The following is a 21,708-nucleotide window of genomic DNA, read 5'->3' as shown; positions in this document are numbered from 1 at the left end:
CATAAAATTCTTAAAACCCTAACCGTTTCCCAATCACTCCGTTAGATGAAATGGCATAATTGAATAAACCATTTTCGCATACTCCTGCTATTTGCATAAAAGAGTGCCAATGTAAATCGTGTATGGATAGTTTCTACGGTAAGACAATATACAATAGGAACTGTTGTTGTGTTTTGAGACAGCTACTTACTAGTAGTATAATGACTCCATTGTCATTTGCTGTGATAGGATAAAGAAGAATAGGATTGCAAATTTTTCGCTAAGTTTGCCATCCTTGGCAATCAACATGTGTAAATAAACTGATGATATGCTTATGAATTCAATATGTTACGAAAGTGAGTGAATTTCACACAAAGTTTGTGTGTTTTCTTTACTTTAGTGCCATCCTGGTAATACCACCCCACCCCCCAGTGGTGCTCATTTTGTCCCCTAGGGTTAATGGACTACTCCTTATTATTGCATAAAATGCACTGACGAATCAGTTATGCAAATAAGAGGATTCTACTGTAGTTTACAGAATTTCCATAGAGTATAAGGCTTGAAATACGTGCAACACATCCAACATGCATGCTATTTTTAGATTTGCATGACTGTATAATACATATTCTGAATGTGCAACTTTTACAAAGGGGGTTCACAAAAACTCGGAACGTAAACTCTTTGCCAACATGCAATTCTACATGTAACTATAACATTTGACTTTGTACATTCTTGTATAGACTAGACTTTTTAGCATACTAGGAATAACACATTGGTTGCACTCTGGCTGAGTCTGTACTGATGGTGAGTGAGACTGCATAGTGCAAAAATTGTTTGGTTAATCCAAAGGTGGGTACCTGAACCCAACATACTGTTCTGATTCTGAAGGAAAAGTCTCCCTGATCTTGGTCACTGCACAGGCAGGGAGGACAACTCTAAACCCTTCTCCAAGCCACCCCCAGCACAATCGGACCAACTGGCGGTAGGCAATGTACCTGTACCTCCTAAACGAAACAGGTTTGTTTAACTTTTTGAAAAGTGTATTTTTTGAGCACACACTGGGTCATAGCTCATATAAGTCCAACTAGACTTTGCCAACTTTTCTCCCAACTGTGAAATAGAAACCATGTGAACTTAATTAAATGCATTTACAGTATTTGATTCCTGTAATAATGAGGGAAGTAAATGTTATGACCTAATATCTAGGGGCCAGTCTAATATGATTTCAGTGTGGAAGTGACCGTTGGAGCGGTTTCAGAAGAAATAATACCTTAAACAGCTTGTAATGTAAGATTATTGCGAGTTTACATTTGATGTTTGAATGATTTCCAGTTTCGGAAGTCGAGATGAAGCACGATCACACATCTCAGCTGTGGAGGCAGACGAGTTCTTATTCATGATTGCAGAGCTGGAGTTCCTGTTGGAGGAACAGAGGAGGTGAGTTACCTTAAGTTTGACTGCGTTTTTTTTTTCATGAATATAAATATAGAACAATAAAGGACAATTTTCCCCTGTCCTGCTTGTGTCCTGGTGTAATTTGACCCAATTTTGGTCTTCTTCAAGATGGTTTTAGATACATGCACTTGAAGAACTTCTAAATCATGCTTTCATCGTTCTCACCTTTCATTCTTACAATATTTTACTGCTGTTCTAAAGAAAGCTATGATAATAATTGGTTTGATACTTCTCCTTGTGCAAAATCCGGAATTGATTAGAAATTTGAAGACTTCATAGTTAGTAGAGATGATTATATTGTATTTTCTGCTGCCCTGCAGTGAAAACAAGATGCTGAAAGCACAGCTACAACAGACACTGATGTCTGAGGAGGAAGAGATGTTGATCTCTGATCCGGAACAGCAACAGTCTTACTCTTCATGTGATGATGAGGAGGATGAAGAGAGTATTCCTGGGTGCTTACTGGCCTGTAGCCCTCCTGAAACAGTGGAGGAGGAGGAAGAAGATAGTGTACCTGGATATTTCCCGGCTTGCAGGAGAGGAAAAAAGAGAGGACTTCGTCTGTCTCTTCTTAAAAAGGCAAGGCAGGTCGTGGCAGTTACGGAGAAGATGATCAAAGCATCGGTCCTGTGCGTTGCTATTCATGGAAATATTCCCTCAACTTCTTTAGCTCGCAAGGACAAGACGCTACTTAGCACCTTCTGTATGCTTTTTGAAGGGGCATTGAAGAAAGATAAGCAGTTTTAGATTTGAGAAGAAATGCAGAATGAGATACTTTTACATGTCTTAATGTGCTGTGGCAGTAGGTCTTATTGCTAAAGAAGGAGATATATATTATCAACGTCATGTATGGTTTTATCAAAAATGTATCATTGTATATATATATTTATATGAACAATTTTATCAGAGAAATATTCTATTTTCATTTTAAAGCAATGTCCATGTGGCCGGTCACAAGAAAATTGTGCGAAATTGACACAATACATGTGCTATGAAGACTGTATCCAAGGCTATGCTGTATTCCTTGTTCTCACATTGTACTGGCCGATAAAATAGACCGACCCCGAAGCCCCGCCCCCTGTTTTATTTCGAACTTTTCCGTCAAAAACAGCGCTTGACGGACAAAAATAACTGCCTTTGCTTGGCTCACAATAATGGGGACTGACTTCTGTTGAGCTTTCATTGCTCTGAAACCCTTTAGAGCGGGTCAGAGAAAAAGGCAAGGGCTTCTTTGTTGAAGGCTAAATCCACTAAGTAGAGTTGTTTGAAGAGGGGGTGGATGTAGTTACGATGAGAGCGTAATGTTTTGGGTTAATGTGGAAGCGGGAGGCGCCGCATAGCATAACCTTGTTGGTGGGCAGGTGAGCCCCTTTGCTGACAAGCAGCAGATGCACGTGTAAAGCAATGTACATATTTACGCGACAGGTGCCCCATACACTGTGTTTGTTGCATGTTTCAAAGCTACATGATCCTAAGTAATAAAGAATTAGAATTTCAAGTTAAGGGAGCTCACCCCAGTTTATTTGGGGTTTCAATTGGAGGCTGCGCACCCTCAAGTCTAGGTACTGTCTCTTCCAGGGAATTATTACGAACTGTGTATGGAATGAAAGCCTATTCCTTCTGCTACAAAGCCAACTGGGTTTTGTTTCTTCCCGTGGCTGTAGAAGCACTTGGGTTTTGATTTGATTAGCTTAGTTACTTAATCAATAGAAGTTGGGTAGTATAAAATGAACCATGGGCTAATGCCTGTATTGGTGATCTTTAGTAATTTCATTCATGATGTGTGTGTCCAAGGGAGAATTGGAATTAGAGAAATGGAATTAGAAAATTAAGAGCGGAAAATGGAAAAGATTTAAAAAACCCTCAAGAACTTGTAATGAGTAGCCGGGCAAAGCAAGTTAGACGTAGAAGAAATAAAACTAGGAGGAACTGAAGATCTTGTAAAAAAATATCTATGCGTCTCTTGGCAAGAATATCAAACAGTATGTAAAATATAACACGTACAACAAATTGTCACATTAATTAAGTAACACGATCTTACAAAAATACAGCTTGTTGATCATTGTAATTTTATTGCTGTTATTTTCCACATTCAATGTGGGTGCGTCGCCACGGAACACAGCATAGACAGCGAAAACAATGAAAGATGGTGTCTTCTCCATCATGTCTGCCTATATGTTTTTTTGCTTTCATAGCAGGGTAGAAAGTTCGGTCATGCCGGAATATATTTTGATGGTTTCAGTCTTTTACAAACTCACATTTTCTTCTATTTCTTGATCGCTATTCCCCCCCCCCCCAAAGTTGTAAAGTAATATACACATGCGTGTTTTTTTCAAGATATGAGTAACCCATTGATAATCTGTTAGCTCTCCACTTGCGCAATGGATGAAAAAGTATACGAAAAACACAAAGTAATGTAATTTACATCAATTGAGTACAACTTACAACTATGAACATTAAACGTGGTAAAGAGAAGGAAGCTGCAGTACTTTGGCCACGTCATCCGAGCACAGAACATCTCAACCCACATCCTGCAAGGGAAGATCTGTGGCAACAGAAGCAGAGGGAAGCCACGCAGGAGATGGGGAGATGACATAAAGGAGTGGAATGGGCGGTCACTTGCAGAATGTACCCAGAGGGCGAAGGACGGGGCAGAATGGAGAAAGCTCGTGCTGAAAGCGACCATGGTCCCCGACCCTCAAGTTGAGGATGGGACTAGGTGAGGTGAGGTACAACTATGGGAGAGAACTGAATGCCTTTGAAGCAACTCCAATACCAACAAGGTGATGATAAAGGAGTTGACAATGTAGCAGAATAAACAGTAGAGGGTATTTCGGACGAACACTGTTTATCATGGACGGCCTGTCATAATTTGGGATGAACAGGCTGCGAAGCTGTTGTCTTTTTCTCTCCGATGATTGGACAGCGTTCCTATTTTTTTTTTAAATAATATAGAGGGGTAATAATTATCTTGGGAACTACATGAGCTGAATTTATCACTCCAACTTACTTTTATAAATTTCACCTATTCTACTTAACTCGAACCAATATAGTTATCAATCTGACGAGGAAAGTACGGGGAAAACCCCATGCAGGCAGCGAGAGGAAAATAAAGACAAGGCCATATACAAGGCCAGGAAAGGAAGACATTGCACAAACCTACTAAGTGTCCTTAAAACAGACCTCAAGAAAAAAGGAATTTGAGACCTAAGAACAGCAAAGAAACTCAGAGAGCTACGGTAGCTCGCAGGAAAGAAGGCACAGCGGAAAGAAATGAAGAAAGACTGAATGCAGCCAGAGGTCGTTTCCACAACTTCTGAGCCGCAGAACACAGTGAATCATCATCATATACACTGACCTACTTGCACAGTAGATGGCGAAATATCGTATGAGAACATGATAATCTCTATATCAAACCCTTCAAGATACAATGCTCCAACTAAATCACAACAATGGGCTTGCATGAACGATTATTGGAGTTCAATCGTCCGTCAGTCCGTTTTCCTTTCTGATTCACTTGTTTATGTGGTCAGTAAACCAGACTGTGATTTTTGACAGACTTGGGTGACATGCTAAGATTATTTTTACCTGCCAGAAAAGACATCAGCTGATATGACTGAAGAGGAAATCAACAACAGGATTGCCAAATTCACCAAAAATTTATGTGCCCTGTACCCCCTCTTAAAGGAGAAGAACATACCAGAGACCATACTGGCATTAGTTGAAAGAAATCAACTGAGGTGGTTTGGACACCTGTACAGAATGCCAGAGGACAGAGATGTAAAAAGAATCCTCAACTGGACGCCTAAAAAGAAAAGGCCAGCAGGCAGACCAAGAAAGAGTTGGCTAGACCAAATCGTTGATATTACCAGAAGAGAAGAACCAAACTTCCAAGTAGTGAAGAAAATGACTGAGAATAGATCAGTATGGAGAGAGTTCACCATGAGGCCCACAACTTACGGGCCATTGGCCTAAAGGCGTCAGGGTGAGAAGAATGAGACGTGAGAAGGAAAGATCGTATCGTGTTACAAGTGTTCCCGCCCGTGGGAATAGACCCGGGATCATCACAGAGCTCCCTAGTTCAGACATGTAGAAATGAATTCACCTTCCACTCCACACAAAAACAAATGACTATGAATGACTATAATATTTACATTGTAATATCAGTATAGAGTCTCGTATCAATATTTTCTCACAGAAAAGAAACTGTTACAAGGATGTTAAGTTGAAATCTCAAGTTTTGTCGGCCATATGTTGCGTTTTGGGAAAGGACCAATCAACATACTGCTTCCGGATGATTGGCAGATCAGTTCCCGCCATAAGTGGCACAACACTCAGTAACTTCTATCCTTGTGTACTACCCAGGAGAACGTATTTTCAGAAAGCATTGTCATTATCACTTGAAGGAGAGGGACAGAATCAGCAATTGCTTTCGCCTTTTTTTATCGTTTGAATATTTTACTAGCCATAAAATGTTCTCGGAAAACCTGACATTTCATCATCATCAAGTCGGACGGCTTAAACGCAATAGTTTCTCTAATCGTTTGCATGCCTGAACCGCTTATTACTGACACAAGAAAAAGAAACAAAAGGCTTAATGTCCCATGTGTTGACGAGAGTTGTGGCTTTAAGGCAGTCAGCTTCCTGTTGTGGTATGTTCAGTGGCAAATGCAGTTCTGGTTAAGCTTCTCACAACGGCTGATACAGGTAGAGAAAATGCTCTAACGTCTCCTTCTCAACCACATCTTCCTGCACCTGTCTAGTGGTCAGGCTTCTGTCTTTGTCTTTTCTTGCAAAATAAGCACCGCAGTTTGGACGGAACTGTTTATAAATCAACATTGGGTGAGTCGTTTTGGTAATGTGCATTGTGAGTTGATGCCTCCGTTGTAGTACGGCCCCCTTATCTACATGGTGTTCAGCCATAATTTACTGGGTGAACTTAACCAGAGCTTCCTACGCCTCCTTTGATAATTGGTTTGCAACAGGGACAATAAAGCGTAGTAGTATACCAGTTACCTTAAGAGAAGTGTCATCACCGTCGTGGATGACGTTGTTTGTATCGAAAAACCTTAATTGATCTTTATGTTTTGTGACTGCTATTCCATAGGCAGATGTTTTATGAGTTATTACGAAGATACCATGAAACGCCAGCCTATCCATCCTTAGTTTGATGGCACCATAAGCTGACCATGACGACTTCTTGCCACCTATCCAAATAATTTGCTGTAGTTGTAGTTCTCCTTGTCAGTAATTTGAAATGACCATTAAAACAATATTCAATATATCTAATTTCCAGCTTTCAAACAACATCGGTAAACAAAAATCAATTAAAAAAATCCGGTAGCAGTTATAGTAAATCAAACGTAACCATTTGTTATTGTTAGTATAAGAACCTTATTGTAGACCTACCTTAGTCTTCATTGTCTGTTTCACTTGTATGTTTTATTAATCAAACAAATTTTCAGTCTCAATGACTTTATTTGGCAAAAAAATCACTCTTCGGTCAGGTTTCTAGCGCTTTAAGAGCACTATAAGGGTAAATTCGCTCATTATGTGTGTCTACACAATAACATACAAAGTCACAGAATGGTGCTACCGCCACCAACAACTACCATTGGACCTGGTAATAATACTCATGGGTTTTCGTCTTGGCTATCGGGCAAAATAGAAAGGCCGTTAAAAACGCACAGAAAGACGACGTCCAAAACAAGCTGGAGCATAACCTCTGCTTGGTTTTTGGAGAGTACGATTCTTGGGCGCCACACCTGGAGTCTATTTAACCCGAAGAAACGCCACCTATCATGCTGTTCATGTACGCATACATACCGATTATTTTGTGGTAAAATGTAGACCTGTTGTATACAGATGTTTACTGATAATACGGTCCTGGGTGGCAAATATACACATGTAACGGGTTCCTTTCTCAAGCCCCCCTCTCACTGGACCCGCGGCACGCTGGGGGCGTCGCCGAGTCCTAAAGTGGATTTGCGTTACCCTTGACTTCATAATGGGAATACCATTCAAAACGTACAAGTATGAGCAAATAAAATGACAACAAAACACACAAAACTTAAAAATTAAGTCCAGTGCTGACGATTTCCAGTGCTGAGACTTTCCCAGCACTGGAAGTCCGACTGTTTTGCGTGTGTGTGCAAAATACACTTCGACATGTGCTCAAAAACCCAAAGTCCACGATAAAATGGTGTCACACGAAGAGGCACACTCAAAATTTATTTCAATCTTATTCACGATACACACAGTTACATTAAGTACGCCTCAACGTTACTGCAATAACAGACGTCGAAGAGTTACATTCGGCGATCCTGCATAAAGTTTGACGTTTTACGATTATCAAACTAATACACAATGCTGATGATGACACAATGCATGCACAGTGTTCTGTTAGACTTCGCGCCATGTGCCGTTGAAGGCGTAAGGGCTTGTCATCGGAAAGCATGACGTCATTTCCGGCGTGCCGAACCTGTCCACGGTAACCGACCGGAAGTCGTCACTTGGGGTGATGTGAACGGCGTTGGACGATGCCACCAAGGGGTCCTCGTCGTAGAAGTGGAAGGGCCGTATGAAGAACTGCAGCTGGTTGCCTGCCGTGGCGGTAACGGGGAAGTCCTCGGAGTGGGGGACGTGGTGCGCCGCCAGGGTAACCCACGCGACCAGGTCCTCGTCCACGATGTTCTCGTCGTCGTCGATGAAGGACTGGAAGTCGACCACGGGGTCGTACAGGTCGTTCTGGTTGAAGATGGACGAGCTGCTGGACTCGGAGTCCTTCCGACGGGTCACGGCCACCTGGTAGTCTGTCCACGCCGCGCCGTTGACCGGTGCCCACCCTCCCCGCGGTAGCAGACTCTTGGCGATCCCGTTTAACTGCAGCCGGTATCCGCGGTTGGCGTCAAACCTAAAGCATTGAATTTAGAGTAAAATGACATGACATAGATAATATGCATGCAAGCAATTACGCCTATTTCCTGGAATACAACGGAATACACAGAAAGAAGGGTGAAATTTATCGAAATACAGAATACTTCGATGCGTAAAGTGTACAGGATTTTAGATTTTATTTTTTGGAGCAATATTTGCCTCGCTATGAGTTCGCTGACCTTGACGTTGATATTCAAGATGACGGACCCTGGTCACGTGGCACAGGGCCAAATATACACTTAGTCTGTATTTGCCAAATTGCATGTTATGAAGTCCCTAGAGAAAGGGACACATCTGGCTTTCCGCATTACGTTGAACGAAAGCTTAGCATCATACAGCTAGGATCGGCACTTCTTTACATCCAGCCATTTTTCATACAACATTACTGCGCGTATTACAAAAAAAGCGAAATAAGGCTCGGTCCAGAAGCTTCGCCAAAAAAATCACCTGTTTCTGTGCTCTTCGTTGTAGAAGTTGTAGTACTTGGGTTGGTTGAAGTCGTACTGCAAGGCGGCTTCCCTCTCGGTTCTCTTCATGTTTCGCTGGATGCGGGTCTGGATGTGGCGCAGGTCCGGCCGCTCAGGGTTGGTGATGTTCTCCAACACGATGTCCACAGTCTCGAACCTGACACGATAGAGCAGAATCCTTGATTATCTGCATTGTTACCTGCGCCAGAAGGTTATATTTTTTGGGTTGGCTATGGTGAGGTCACTGTGGTGTTAGCAGAATAAATAGGTCAAGAAGGTTTTGATGGGTGTTCTTATTTTTTGGTAGGTGGGAAGGAATCGGGGAGACGAAGGTCAAGTTCAAGAATCGAAGAGACGAAGGTCAAATTCAAGAACGGTCCTCCTGGTGACTTTCCACGTTACTGCATCGTATCTTTCATATGTTAAGCATTGTCATTTGCTGCGGATGGATCGTCATAGAATTTAGTAGGTGGATAGGGATTAGGAAAAGGAAGGTCAGGTTCGACAATGGGCCTCCTAGTGGTATATTTACCTTCGCCGTAGGTAGAAGGGTATGTTTTGGGCCGAAATTGTAGAGTGACTGGTGTTGGCGGTATAACTAACTCTTGATGCCATGGACGGATGTTTATGATCTTTGATAGGTAAGTTTATGTTGTAAAGACGAAGGTCAAGTTTGAAAATGGGTTTTCTGGCAAGTTCAATCAGTACTGATGTGGACCTTTGGTTTGTTTGTTTGTTCGCGGTATAACTGGTATTGGATGAATCGTAATGAAATTTAGTGAGGGTTGGACCAAGGACACTATATATAGAATGTCCTTGGTTGTAGTCTCCAACCAGACCCAATGGATTGCAAAGACCGTATCAAACTGGAAGAAGGGGCTTGTAATGCAATCCTTGGGTTGCAAAACGTACTTCCTCTGCCAGTTTGATACGGTCTTTATGCAACCTATAGATCTGCTTGGAGATTACTTGGTTGGACAAACAAAGGTCGAGTTCGATAATGAGCCTCCTAGCGACTAGCTAATCTCCAAGCAGATCTATAGGTTGCATAAAGACCGTATCAAACTTGCATTACAAGCTCCTTCTTCCAGTTGGAGACGGTCTTTGCAATCCATTGGGTCTGGTTGGAGACTAGCGAGTAGCTACGGTACTGCAGCGGGACAGTCGGAACTTTTTGAGTTCAAGTTCTGGATGTGCTGTGGTCGTGATTTTAACTAAATAATTGTTCTCAACAGACTTCAGACAGCTGCTTAGTTATAATCTACACTTTTCTTCCGTTTAACACACCAGCTTCACAGACACGCGACATATAGCAGCATGACGTCGCCAGAAGCGTGTTCACAGGCTGGGGAGGGCAGGGCCGCTGTGGGAGGTAACGAACATATCGGGTCTGCTGGGAGGATGAAATGGTCACACCAAGGAGGTTTAACTTTGGTCACACCCAACCCAAAACTAGTAAAAAAAACTAGTAAAAATAACATCCCTACGTCAAAAGGGTCACACCCAACATTAGCGACCCCTCCCAATAAAATGGTCACATCCAACATGGCTGCCTGCAGGCATAACAGAACAGGGTTGCTATCGCAAACCTGTAATAAATGGCGGCACTGAGCAAACGGTGGTCACATAGAAGATATAGAATAAGCTAGTTTGGAGTTGCTACTACGCATGTGCAGTGTCAAAGGTGAAGGCCCCCGAGACGTGAACAAACCCCGTCGGGGCGTTGTTATGCAAATCGAGACAATGTGTAGACGAGCACTATATACGAGTCGGGGGCCTTCACCTTTGACACTGCACATGCGTAGTAGCAACTCCAAACTAGCTAATGGTGCTTCGCGTGGCAGTGATCGGTGCGGGTCCGGCCGGCCTGTGCGCGGCGCACCTCCTGTCGGCTGAACCTGAGCGGTACCTGCCGACCGTGTACGAGCAGACCGGGGCGGTGGGCGGGACCTGGGTGTACACCGACAGGACTGGGACGGACGAACACGGGCTTCCTGTACACTCCAGCATACACAAAAACCTAAGGTACATCATCTATTCACAGCTTTTCAGTGACGTGTAGCTGGTGGTTATCAATCTTATCCTGAAACTTCGGTTAAGCATTTTAATCTCGGTGCAATTTTTAAAGTATGATATTCACGCCTGCCGCAGTACATTGTCGCCGGAAGCATGCCGAGCTATTTCCGGTGTCAATGGATAAGGTATGGGGAGGGAGTAGGTGAACAGACGTCCATCAGATTATGTACAAAACATAACAAGGAACAAAAACTGGCTTCAAAGTACACTTAACAGTATTTCAATGTCCAAAACCTTCCATTCACTGGACAGCTAGTCTCCAAGCAGACCTACGGGTTGGCAAAGACCGTATCCAACAGGCAGAATGAGTTTTTATAGCCAACCCAAGTCTCACAGCGCCAACCCGTAGGTCTGCTTGGAGACTATGAACAGGTAAACATTTCTAGTTGCCGTTTTTGGAAAAAGCCGGGATTCGACTCCTGCATTTCAACGCACTAGACCTGTTTGAACGTAAACAAACACTGATCTCACCCCCTGCAGCTGGGAAACACTGGTCTAGCAGGGGAAAACCCCCTCCAAAATGATGTAATTCTATACCATAACAAATGTCAAAGGTCAAAATTTCTTTCTGGATTTCAAAAGTGTCTGAAAACTGGCCAAAAGTGACCAAAAATTTCACCAGGAAAAAATTCTCAAAAATAATAACAAGAAAAATAATGTATTGCAAACTGGGCTTTGTGCGTATGTCCATTAACCGGTCCCTCTCCATTCACCGATTTCACACTTCCCAAGATGCACCAGCAGGGTGTCGTAAAACTCGGTGCTGCCCATTTTGCAATCAACCTTGACCTTCGTCTTCCAGGCCAGATAAACCAAATATCATCATAATCCATTAAGAGGTTTTCGAGTAATGCTGACTACAAATATCCGGAAACAGAAATAGGCAGACAGACACAGACAGACAAACAAACACACAGAAATACAAGCCAAAAAACTATCCATGAGTTTACGCTAAAAGACCCAAGTTCCTTGCCCTGGTCAAGAGCAATGTAAAGTGAGATAAATGAAATATCATAGCTATGAGATATTCAAGTCGAGTCTACGCACAACTCTTTATCTAGACAAAAGGACGCCAAAATGCTAGCTTGTTCACTAAGGAGTTTTGATTGGTTCAGAATGATTCTATTTGTTTTCCTACAAAAGGACAAATCTTCCCAAGGAGGCAATGGTCTTCCCAGATTTTCCTTACGACAGCGACTTACCATCTTACCTCCCCCACAAGGAGGTGCGTCGGTACCTAGAGAACTATGCAGAGCACTTTGGACTGCACAAGTATATTCAGGTATCCTTGTGATTTGCTTACTGGTTTCAAGATGACATGTATAACGATTAGGTCATGATGAAACCGAGAGATGATATTACTGTAGATAAAATACGGTAAAGAGAAGAAAATATTACACGGATAGTTTTTTTCTTCATCAATTGAGTAAACATATAGCTAGCCTGGTTGCCATCCACTGGCTCAATCCTTTCGCTTGCTACTGTTGGCGGTTAAGCCCCCGTCACAAGTGACAAATTCAGCTCGGCCGACGTGGTGGCGAGCTTCAAATGTGCATTTTCAGCCGAAGTACGGCCGACGTCCTGTCGATTACTCGGGCTTCGGGCGATTTTTAGAAATCAAAGTTGATCCAAACATCGGCCTTTTACCAGGTAAGTCGATCCTGACTTCGTCCATGTCCAAAAGATGGTACCATGTCATGGGGGATTTTTAGTTTTTAGTGTTCGACGGAAGTCACCCGAGATTTTCATTGGAAAATACGGTCGACGCTCGGGCGATTTTGAAATTCGGCGAGCTTCGGGCGATCTACAAATTCGGCCGACGCTCGCATGAATTGTGACGCCGGCTTTACTACGGAGGATGTAACCCACGCCAGTAAACATATATCATTAGAAGCTTCTTCAATCTTCTGTTTCCCAGTTCCTGACCAGGGTTGATGCAGTGAAACCTGTTCACGTCCATGGCGACGTGAAATGGCAGATTACGTCATTCAAGGTCACGGCTCCAGACAGCCCGAGCACGGAACAGTTTGATGCAGTCATTGTCTGTAATGGCGGGTACGTAGACGGATATACTTGTGCAGATGCACAATGTCACTTTTGTATGGCTTGGCAATTACGACCCAGGCGAAACATGGTAAGATAGATGAAATGTCATAACTTTATGGTCGCCTGGAATAGAGGGTTGACCGATATTTACACACTATTTTAATAGTAAAAATTCTAGAGTAAGCTTTGAATGAGTGTCGTGTCCTACTTGCAGCTTTATTTGGATTTTCCGTTTCTCCGCAGGAAGTCATGAAAAAATATCTTCATATGGTACGTAAATGTGAACATAAACATTGAAATGTGTGTAGCCACTGACTATTCGAAACACAAAAGGAATGACATTAGGTGTGTGCACAGCGACCTTTAAAGATGAGCAAAAGCTTCGTTCTATTTTTCCTGCAGGAGATATTCCGTCCCGTACACTCCAGATATCCCCGGTGCAGACCAGTTCCAGGGCAGGACCCTGCACAGCCATGACTACCGGGTCCCAGAGCCGTTCAGCGGGAGACGCGTCCTCATCATCGGAGCCTTAGGCTCGGGGATCGACCTGTGTGTGGCGATCGCTGAGGTGGCCGAACGTGTCGTCATCAGTCATTCTAACCCACCCACGATGGAAATACATAACTTGCCCCCTAATGTTACTCAAGCCGCTAGAACAGAGAGTATCGTGGGCCCAAACAACGTCATGTGTCAAGACGGACAAGAGTTCCACGCAGACGATGTCGTCTATTGTACAGGTTATCGTCTCAGCTTGCCCTTCTTGACTCCTGAATGTGGCATCACTCTCCACCAGGGTAGAGCTTACCCACTGTACAAGCACGTTCTTAACACCACCTATCCTACTATGTCTTTCGTAGGTCTCCCACGTACTGCCATATCATTCTCTTTGTTTCAGCTCCAAGTAAAACTTGCTTTAGGTGTCTTGGATGGTAGCCTTAGTCATCTCTCTAAGGCGGAAATGGATCAAGAAATTGACCAAGACTTTAGGACACGTCTAGAGGCAGGCCAAGCCCCATACCAGGCCCATGATGTACTAGTATTCCCTCTGTATTTGTCCTACATCACCGAGCTAGCCATGCTGACCGGCCAGCCTGACCCGCAGGGCCAGGCGTCTATGGCAGTAGACTCCTTCTCGCACCTTCTATCTGATCCTTTGCACTTTCGAAATGCAGAATATAAGATCACAGGGCCGGATGCATGGGAGAGGGTTCCCCATCAAAGTGAGAAACAGCAGCAGTCGACTACTAAGTAAAGTACAATTCTGCCCTCTTGTCAAACCTGTGAATAGCGATTCGATGTTGTTTACTGATGGGACGGTCGAAATTGGAATTGCCGGGAAGTTCGCGTTTTTTTTAACCATGCATATGTTTCAATTGTTTCATTGCACCAACAAAGTTGTTCTATCGCCTTTGTTAACACTTGATTTTCTTCAACATTAGATCATCACAGACTTCAATAATTGATAACACATAAGGCCCATACAGACTTAATTATAAAATAAAAACATTCCTTACAAATGTAATTGTTATACCGGGGAATCTACTTTATATGACTTACCTATTTTGCGCGCCAACAACGTCCAAATCCACCTTGTAGTTGAAGAAGTGTTGATGAAGGTTTCCGATCTGATTGACCCACATTCGGTAACCGTACGGGTCCTGGCCCGGGGTGTAAAAAGTGGGTTGTAGATAGCCCGTAAGGCTGACTTTGACCTCCAGTACTCCATTCTGGTGGAAAATGTAGTCGTAGACAAAGTCGTAGTTGTAAACGACGTTGATGTGACGTAAGACGAGCACGTGATCGACCATGCCTCCATAAAAGGCGTAACCACCGGCGTCGTCTGAATCAAAATGGCGGCGGAGGGGTATCCCAGTGTCCAGTTCGAAAGCGCAGACGGAGTTTTTGAAGCGGCGCGGCTTGCCGATGTCTTGCTGGTGGAGCGCGTCGAAGAACGTCGCGGTCTTGGGACAGTCTACCCCGTGAAGGAGCTCGAAGCTGCCCGCTATGGGCCAGGCGTTGTCGACGTACAGTGCAGACAACATGAGAGGATCTGTGCCGGAGTACCACGTGGCAGCGTCCTGCAGACCGAGCTCGTACACGATGCGCTCGTTCTTCATCCGTACGTCGTACAACTGTAGTCCCTGCGTGGTGCTCATTCTCCAGTTAAAACTCCACCCCATGTACTCCATATGGCGACCCTGTACCTTGTATCGCCGACCTGTGATGGGATACGTAAAGTTTTAGTATTAGCTGTTTCCCCTCCCCACTCCCAACTTTGTACTCTTGTGTACAGCATAACTATGTTGAGACATAGATAAAGCCCCCCCCCCCTCACTGTACCCGCGGCACGCTGGCGGCGTCGCTGCGTCCTTAACTGGATTTGTGTTACCCTTGAATTTATAATGGAAGTATTATTCAAAACGTACAAGTATGACTAAAAAGACAACAAAGCTTAAAAAGATTCGTGTTTTTTTTCGATGAAATTTGTTGAGCGCCCTGTCAAAACGCTCTGAGTGAGGTCGCCAATGAAATAGGGTTTTTCTAGTGCAACTCCTACCTACCATCGGGCTCGATCAGCTCAGGCGGGCGGAGTGGCCGGGAGGGTTGCGGGTCGCCCCGGCGGCGGAAAGTCGAGAAGAGAGCCTCGTCACCAGCGGGGATTGGAAGCTGTGCCTTTTGCGCCGTGCCGTCGTCGTAACTCTGCACCAGCTCAGCGGTGGACGCGAAGTACTGTCCGTTATAGAAGACTCTCTCAATCCGCCACTGGGTAGGGTCCATGTCGAGATGATTTATCTAGAATTCAGAGAGAAATCACCTTCGCAGTAAGTTATCGAGAAAGTAAGTTCTTTGTGGTTGTATTTAATTTTGGTAGCTCACAGTTTCACATTCGTGCACTTCAGAGTGGTCCTAGGCCTGTTCTTTCCCCAAGGATGTGAATCTGAGCCACAGCAAGTAAATCTTATGGATCACATCCTCTGCAGACTGAAAATCAATTACAACAGTGCGAAAAAACTTTCCTCACTAATTATGCAAATTAGATACTGATTTGCATAAAAAGTATCTTATCATGTTCATCATCACTCAAGCTATCTACTTACCAAAAATCATTGCCATCCATCAAGCCCTTCTTGAGTTATTCCCTTTCAAAGTCAGATGCAAAACCTGCTCCTGCAGTTCCAAAAATGCCGCTAGGGGGCCCAAACCCATACCACTTACTCTCTGTCCAAAGAGCTATCTACCACTCAAAAATCAGTTCCATAGCATGTCCAGAACACGAGATATCAAAACAGGAAGTTCCGCTGCAGTACCATAACAAGCCGCTAGGGGACCCAAAATCTAATCATTTCCTAGTCTCATCAAGACCTACCCACCTACCAAATATCAAGACAATCCATCCAAGCCTTCTCGAGTTATGCTGTACATTACATACATACACACATACATACATACAAACGCTACCCTCTGCATAACCTTCTCGGCGAAGGTAAAAAAATGGGCAGAATATGCAAGATGCCTAAGTTTTCGAACTGGAGACCATCAACGTTGTAACAAGAATTGATTGAGTGAGTGAGTGAATGAGTGTCTATGATTGAATAAGTGAATGAGTGCGAGTGAGTGAGTGAGTGAGTGAGTGAATGAGTGAATTAATGAGTGAGCGGATGAATGTGAGTGAGTGACTACTTAATGAGTGGGCGAGTTTGTGACTGAGCGAGTGAGTGTGGAATGAGAGTGAGTGAGTGAGTGAGTGAGCGAGCAAGCGAATGACTGATTGATTGATTGATTGATTGACTGACTGATCGATTGATTGATTGAGTAATTGAGTGAGTTACCTGTATCATGAATCCCACCGGATGTAGAAACTTGCCCTCCACGTTCCTCATGAAGCGGAACCAGGTCCTCCTCTCCCCGCTGCTGAACCCCCGTGGTGCAGTGTCACCTAGCGTCAGACACCGGGAACTGCAGTTGTAGAACGTGTATCCAAAACTTTCCTGCTCAAAGCAAAAATTAAACAAAAAAAGAGAAAGATTTATGTAGATTCATCTGTGTTGGTAGTAATCATAGTACAATGGTCAATTTTCTAACAACAGAAAGGTGCACACGTATCAGATTTTCAACGACTATTTCCAACGACCATTATTGATCCTGAAGAAGGCGACAGTGGTAGTTGAAAATTCTATCCCTGTAAATCTTTGTGTTGGAAGAAAAATCTGCATTGTGACCCACCCCCTATCAAAAGATTTAAATATGCACGTCGATATCAACCATTTTTCATGCCAGTTTTCAAATTCTGTGAAAGCAACAAGTTGACAAGTTGTTGACTTCTGCGACCATCTAGATCTGGTTGTAATGATTTCTACTGACAACTTGTTCCATAGTTATACTTAGCCTCTACCAGGCCCCGTCCTATCGCTGGGCAAATAGTAGAAATCGGCCGAGGTACGTAGTCCGCTATACAGGGTAGTCCGTTATACAGTGAAGCTCCTTTATTGATAATGGAGCTTCACTGTATAGCGGACTACCCTGTATAGTCCCAAGAAAAAAAGTTTTCGACAATACTGTAAATCATACAAAGCAGCTGCAAAATGGTTTAATACATGCCGAAGATTGTTAAAAAATATCAGAAACCGATACTAATGTCGTAGAATGCCAACATCAATTCCAAAGTCAAAGAAGTAGATGTGAAGAAGTGAAGATAAAGAATCTATTATTTGCTATACCATTCTCTGTGTGTTAATCATCAACCTTCCTTACCACGAATTAAGGCAACTTAAGAGCTCGACACGACAAACCTTGAGGATTCTGTCCGTTTCCTTCGTGGCCTGTGTCAGCATCGGTATGAGCAGGGTATACTCCTTCGTCTCCGGAGCTCGGGCGTGCCACGGGATGGGGTTCTTCCTACCGGGCGGTGTGTAGGGCGTGTGGCGGGTGGGGTTGGGCAGGGGCCCGACCACGTACTGTTCCACCACGGGCAGCGTCCTGCCGGCACCGTACACCGTCACTAAGGCCTGTCTCTCCGGCCGGGGGCCGTTATTGTCCAGGTACGCTAGAGCTTCGGCCTTGGGTGGAAGGTGGAGCTCTGGAACAGTCAAGTTTGCAGCAAAAGGCCATGTTAATTTGAAACTCAAAGAAGAGGACGTGAAAGACCAAAAATGAAGAATCCATCTTCTGGTATACCATTCTTTATGTGTCTAGTCATTTGTTCAACCTTTCTAACCACGTTGATTTCTTAATGAAGGCAACTTCTTTTTTTTATCTTTTATTTGTTCGCACGCTCGCATCAGTTTTAGAATTCCCAGACTATGTCATCCATATAATAGAATTAACATGGCCTAATGAACATTTACACCGAGTACAGACATGTTAACAAACGTGTTTTTCGTACACCGTCACTATTAAAAATGCTGTCACAAGCACCCGACAATGGGCTCCCGACCTTCTCAAGACCATGTCTGACTCAGGGAAAGAATCATTTGATATATACTAGGGAGCCCAACAGTTGATCATGTAGTCTAGTATATATATATATATATGTGTGTGTCTATAGGCTTACGCGTCAATAATGATAGTCTCAAAGTTTACGTTCTACAAGCGTGTAAGTCATAGCGTACATGCAAATAATCTATACAAGTCGGACAACGCAATTGAATGGTTTAGACAAATTCTGAATGATTTGGTGATTTCACCTCCTGTATTTTCGACTGGTCTTGGTCTAGACTCTAGATCTGGTACTCATTCTTAGCGAACTTTCTGCTAAGTGGCGTTGTGGTGTAACCATGGACGTGTGCCAAATATGAGACGTGACTCTAACCGGCCTGGTAAACCAATACTATCGTGGGGTCATCACAATCTCTACTCGGTGCTAAGAGTGCTGACCGCCCGCCCAGCTCACTAGCGCACGACGGTGATTTTTACGGTCATGATTTCATACACATCCAAGGGCGGTGATAACTCGGGTGGGTAAAAAGACTGGCTGCCAGAAACAGAAGCATGCTTTATCAAACTGACCGTCTGGCGGTTAATAAAAAAACACCAGCCGACCCGTGGACTGGTGACAAGGCATGCAGACTCCAGTTGGAATACTTAACACAAGTTTCAATAGAAAACCTGGCCTCTTAGTGATCCACTAAACCCTGTCATACCCCTCCCCACCCAAAATGAACACGAAACCAATACTGTACCCATTCCGTAGATGTAGTTGTCGTGGAAAGAAGCCTCCTCCCATGGCGTGATGTCAAGACCCGGCTGTCCCAGGAGATACTCCCGTACCGCCCTCAGTTCCTCGGCGGTCATGTCGTCGTACATGGCCGGGGAGTCCTCATCAACCTCCTCGGTAGCCATCCCAACAGGACACGGGCCGATGGTTCCTCCCTGGCCGTCACCAACCACCGGGAGTCCTGAACCTCCCCCGTCGGCGCCATGTTCGCCTCTTCCCGAGACCACGCCTAGCGCTACCGCTAGCGCTATGCACACAAGGAGAAGCAACCCCGAGACGACCCGCCAAAATATCACAGTCTTCCACAAAGTTCCTGACGACTTTGTAGCGGTAGAAGAGCCCCGTTCCCCTTCTTTCATCTCCATATGTATGTATCAGCTCTTGCGTTCGACAAAGTGAAATGTGTTCCTTCTACTGTACTTCGAGGCTAGGCTGTGACCCGTATGGTGAAAAGACGGCAGAATGTCCCTGTGGGAGTAACTTAACACCAGTCTGGGCGTCAATAGAGGCCGAAAGTGCACCGCGTCTTTGCCAACGTTTTAAACCTTCAAAATATAGAAGGTAAAAGAATGTGAATACTGGAGATCGGATGTCGGGAATAAATCCATTTTGTATGTAAGTAATACACAAACTTTGACTCCTCACGTGTGAAGCTGAAACTGAAGCTTTATGTCTTTTCCTTCGGTAAATTGATATTGATAGACTTTGGGAACAACAGTTTTTGGTAGCCAAGCCAAAGACAGAATGCCAACGCGTGCGAGTACTCCCGTGTGACTTTTCGGATGTGCGGCTAACATGTGGTTATTTGATCGAAATGTTCTCAAATCAGTCGGCGATGAGACCACAAAAGGTTAAAAAGAAAAACATTGTTGTAAATGTGTCTTTATGGAATCTGAATTGCTGATAATAAACTTGGAGTTGACTCGAGTTTGTCCTCCGTCGAACACAGAAAATACTCATAATGCTAATCTCCTAGCAGATCTATCGGTGGCAAGGCAGTATCAAAAGGGCCAACTAGTATCAAAAGCCATCGTATGTCCTTCTGATACTACCTGGCCACCGATAGGCTGAGATTACATAATGCAACAGAAGAAGTGCCTCTTGAAATTACAGACCGTTTTTCCCCTAAAAATGCGCACAAGTTTATCATAACATTTGCGGTACTGACTAGATTATTGTGTCACCCGGTTGTTTATTGCTTTGGCCTTTGGTATGCGTGTACCGGTGGTGGAAAATGGTACTAAAAAGTACTACTATATACTGTGTTCTATTCCACGTACTACCGAATTCACATGTTTGCCGTTAACATTTTACAGCTGCTAGAAGACCTTCGCCGATATACGTACACCCGGCCCCGATCACCAAGGACGTCTTGCCTGCACGCCAACTTTCAGTGACCTTGGACTGTACAAACATCAGGACAACGAAAGTAGGTCATGGTCAGCACTCCAAACTATGAAGGTCGTGTAACATTTTCCCACCACTTGTGACTAGCTAGATAAGTGATAATAATGATTTTATTATTATATTCCCTTCCTAGGAGGGAATATACTATTTTTGCTTGCCTGTTCTTCTTTCTTCTTCTTTCTTCTGTCAAAAACCAAGTAGATGTGGGGTGGTGGGTCTACTAATGGTATTGCAGAAACTTATATGTTACATGGTACGGATGTTACATTTGAGATGTAGGTACCTTTAGAAACGGTGAACACACCTGGCCATAAATTATGCTAATAAGGAGCTCATTTGCATTTTTGTTTTAAATTTTGATCCTTGTGATCAAAGTCTTGTGGTGAAATCTAGTCTATACGGATGTATACAATGTGTGATACTGCATGCAAAAGAGAAAATGTTCGCATATGGGAGAAAAGTTCGCGGTTGAAACAAGGGATAAGCGGCCAGAGGACGGAACAATTTTTTTGCGGTAGAAGAGGCCACAACGAAAACCGAGAAAATGTAATCACTGCGAACATTTCCCCTTTTACAGTTTATTTTGGGGTAGCCCAGGCAACGATAATCGGATACAGCTGTTACACCGGGTCCTCCCTACCGTAGCTTCCACCCTCGAGCTTCCACCGTCGGTATCAGCTGCTACCATGGCAACGGTCAAGGTGAAGACCCAGTAGGATACATGATAACAATCATGGCGGACTCGAGAGTAGGCAAGGATAGTGCCAGTAGTTCTACCAGCCCCGGGCAAGAAACCAGCGCAGCGTCTTTCTGGTCTAACGTGCAATTCTGGCAAGCTCTGGCGGTGGTGCAGTGTTTGGTGTGGGTGGCGTTTGCCATCGCTCTGGGTGTTTCAGCTAGGGGAGGGGTAGAGACTGGCAAGACCCTGTGCAACACTGACGCCGATCAAAACAAAGACTCTCAAGGTATTTCCAGGTTTGCGTATTACTAGCCTGAGTGTCATCCTGTTTCAGTTCCACTGGCTCTACCTTCAGGTACAGCCTGGAACTGAAACAGGATGACACTCAGGCTAGCGTATTACAGGTTTGCCTAGCAAAACCTTTGTTAAATCCGTTGGCTTATGTGGTG

At 44.0% G+C, this 21,708-nt stretch overlaps 3 protein-coding genes across 3 annotated transcripts; 2 read left to right on the top strand and 1 right to left on the bottom strand.

Annotated features, from left to right (window-relative positions):
* The first annotated feature begins 866 nt into the window (after window positions 1-866).
* Window positions 867-3,020, top strand: LOC136437916 (uncharacterized). The gene is made up of 3 exons (XM_066432495.1): window positions 867-996; window positions 1,312-1,416; window positions 1,755-3,020. Exons 2-3 carry the CDS (start codon window positions 1,376-1,378, stop codon window positions 2,179-2,181), a joined length of 468 nt encoding a protein of 155 aa, XP_066288592.1. The 5' UTR covers window positions 867-996; window positions 1,312-1,375; the 3' UTR covers window positions 2,182-3,020.
* Window positions 3,021-7,836: 4,816 nt separating this feature from the next.
* LOC136438406 (diamine oxidase [copper-containing]-like) lies at window positions 7,837-19,691 on the bottom strand. Its single transcript, XM_066433177.1, has 7 exons — window positions 19,139-19,691; window positions 17,750-18,036; window positions 16,790-16,948; window positions 15,521-15,752; window positions 14,517-15,177; window positions 8,818-8,994; window positions 7,837-8,347 (listed from the first exon to the last, which is right to left on the bottom strand). The coding sequence occupies exons 1-7, from the start codon at window positions 19,536-19,538 to the stop codon at window positions 7,837-7,839; spliced, it is 2,427 nt and encodes an 808-aa protein (XP_066289274.1). The 5' UTR covers window positions 19,539-19,691.
* Window positions 10,663-14,367, top strand: LOC136438265 (uncharacterized). Its single transcript, XM_066433028.1, has 4 exons — window positions 10,663-10,862; window positions 12,057-12,195; window positions 12,832-12,968; window positions 13,362-14,367. Exons 1-4 carry the CDS (start codon window positions 10,663-10,665, stop codon window positions 14,209-14,211), a joined length of 1,326 nt encoding a protein of 441 aa, XP_066289125.1. The 3' UTR covers window positions 14,212-14,367.
* Window positions 19,692-21,708: the final 2,017 nt, after the last annotated feature.

Source organism: Branchiostoma lanceolatum, chromosome 7 (genome assembly GCF_035083965.1).
Source record: "Branchiostoma lanceolatum isolate klBraLanc5 chromosome 7, klBraLanc5.hap2, whole genome shotgun sequence".
In the NCBI taxonomy this organism is placed as follows: Eukaryota; Metazoa; Chordata; class Leptocardii; order Amphioxiformes; family Branchiostomatidae; genus Branchiostoma; species Branchiostoma lanceolatum.
Note: the sequence above shows the minus strand (reverse complement) of the source record. Positions and strands in the feature narration are given on the sequence as shown.

Bases quoted from the DNA above. Each gene is read 5' to 3' on its own strand.
- LOC136437916 (XM_066432495.1), top strand. From the start codon at position 1,376: ATGATTGCAGAGCTGGAGTTCCTGTTGGAGGAACAGAGGAG. The intron at 1,417-1,754 runs GTGAGTTACCTT...GCTGCCCTGCAG, and splicing joins CTGTTGGAGGAACAGAGGAG to TGAAAACAAGATGCTGAAAG.
- LOC136438265 (XM_066433028.1), top strand. From the start codon at position 10,663: ATGGTGCTTCGCGTGGCAGTGATCGGTGCGGGTCCGGCCGGCCTGTGC. The intron at 10,863-12,056 runs GTACATCATCTA...TTCCTACAAAAG, and splicing joins AGCATACACAAAAACCTAAG to GACAAATCTTCCCAAGGAGG. The intron at 12,969-13,361 runs GTACGTAGACGG...TTTTTCCTGCAG, and splicing joins GTCATTGTCTGTAATGGCGG to GAGATATTCCGTCCCGTACA.
- LOC136438406 (XM_066433177.1), bottom strand. From the start codon at position 19,538: ATGGAGATGAAAGAAGGGGAACGGGGCTCTTCTACCGCTACAAAGTCG. The intron at 16,949-17,749 runs GTTTGTCGTGTC...TGCTTTGAGCAG, and splicing joins AAACGGACAGAATCCTCAAG to GAAAGTTTTGGATACACGTT. The intron at 15,753-16,789 runs GTAACTCACTCA...TCTGAATTCTAG, and splicing joins CGGTGGGATTCATGATACAG to ATAAATCATCTCGACATGGA.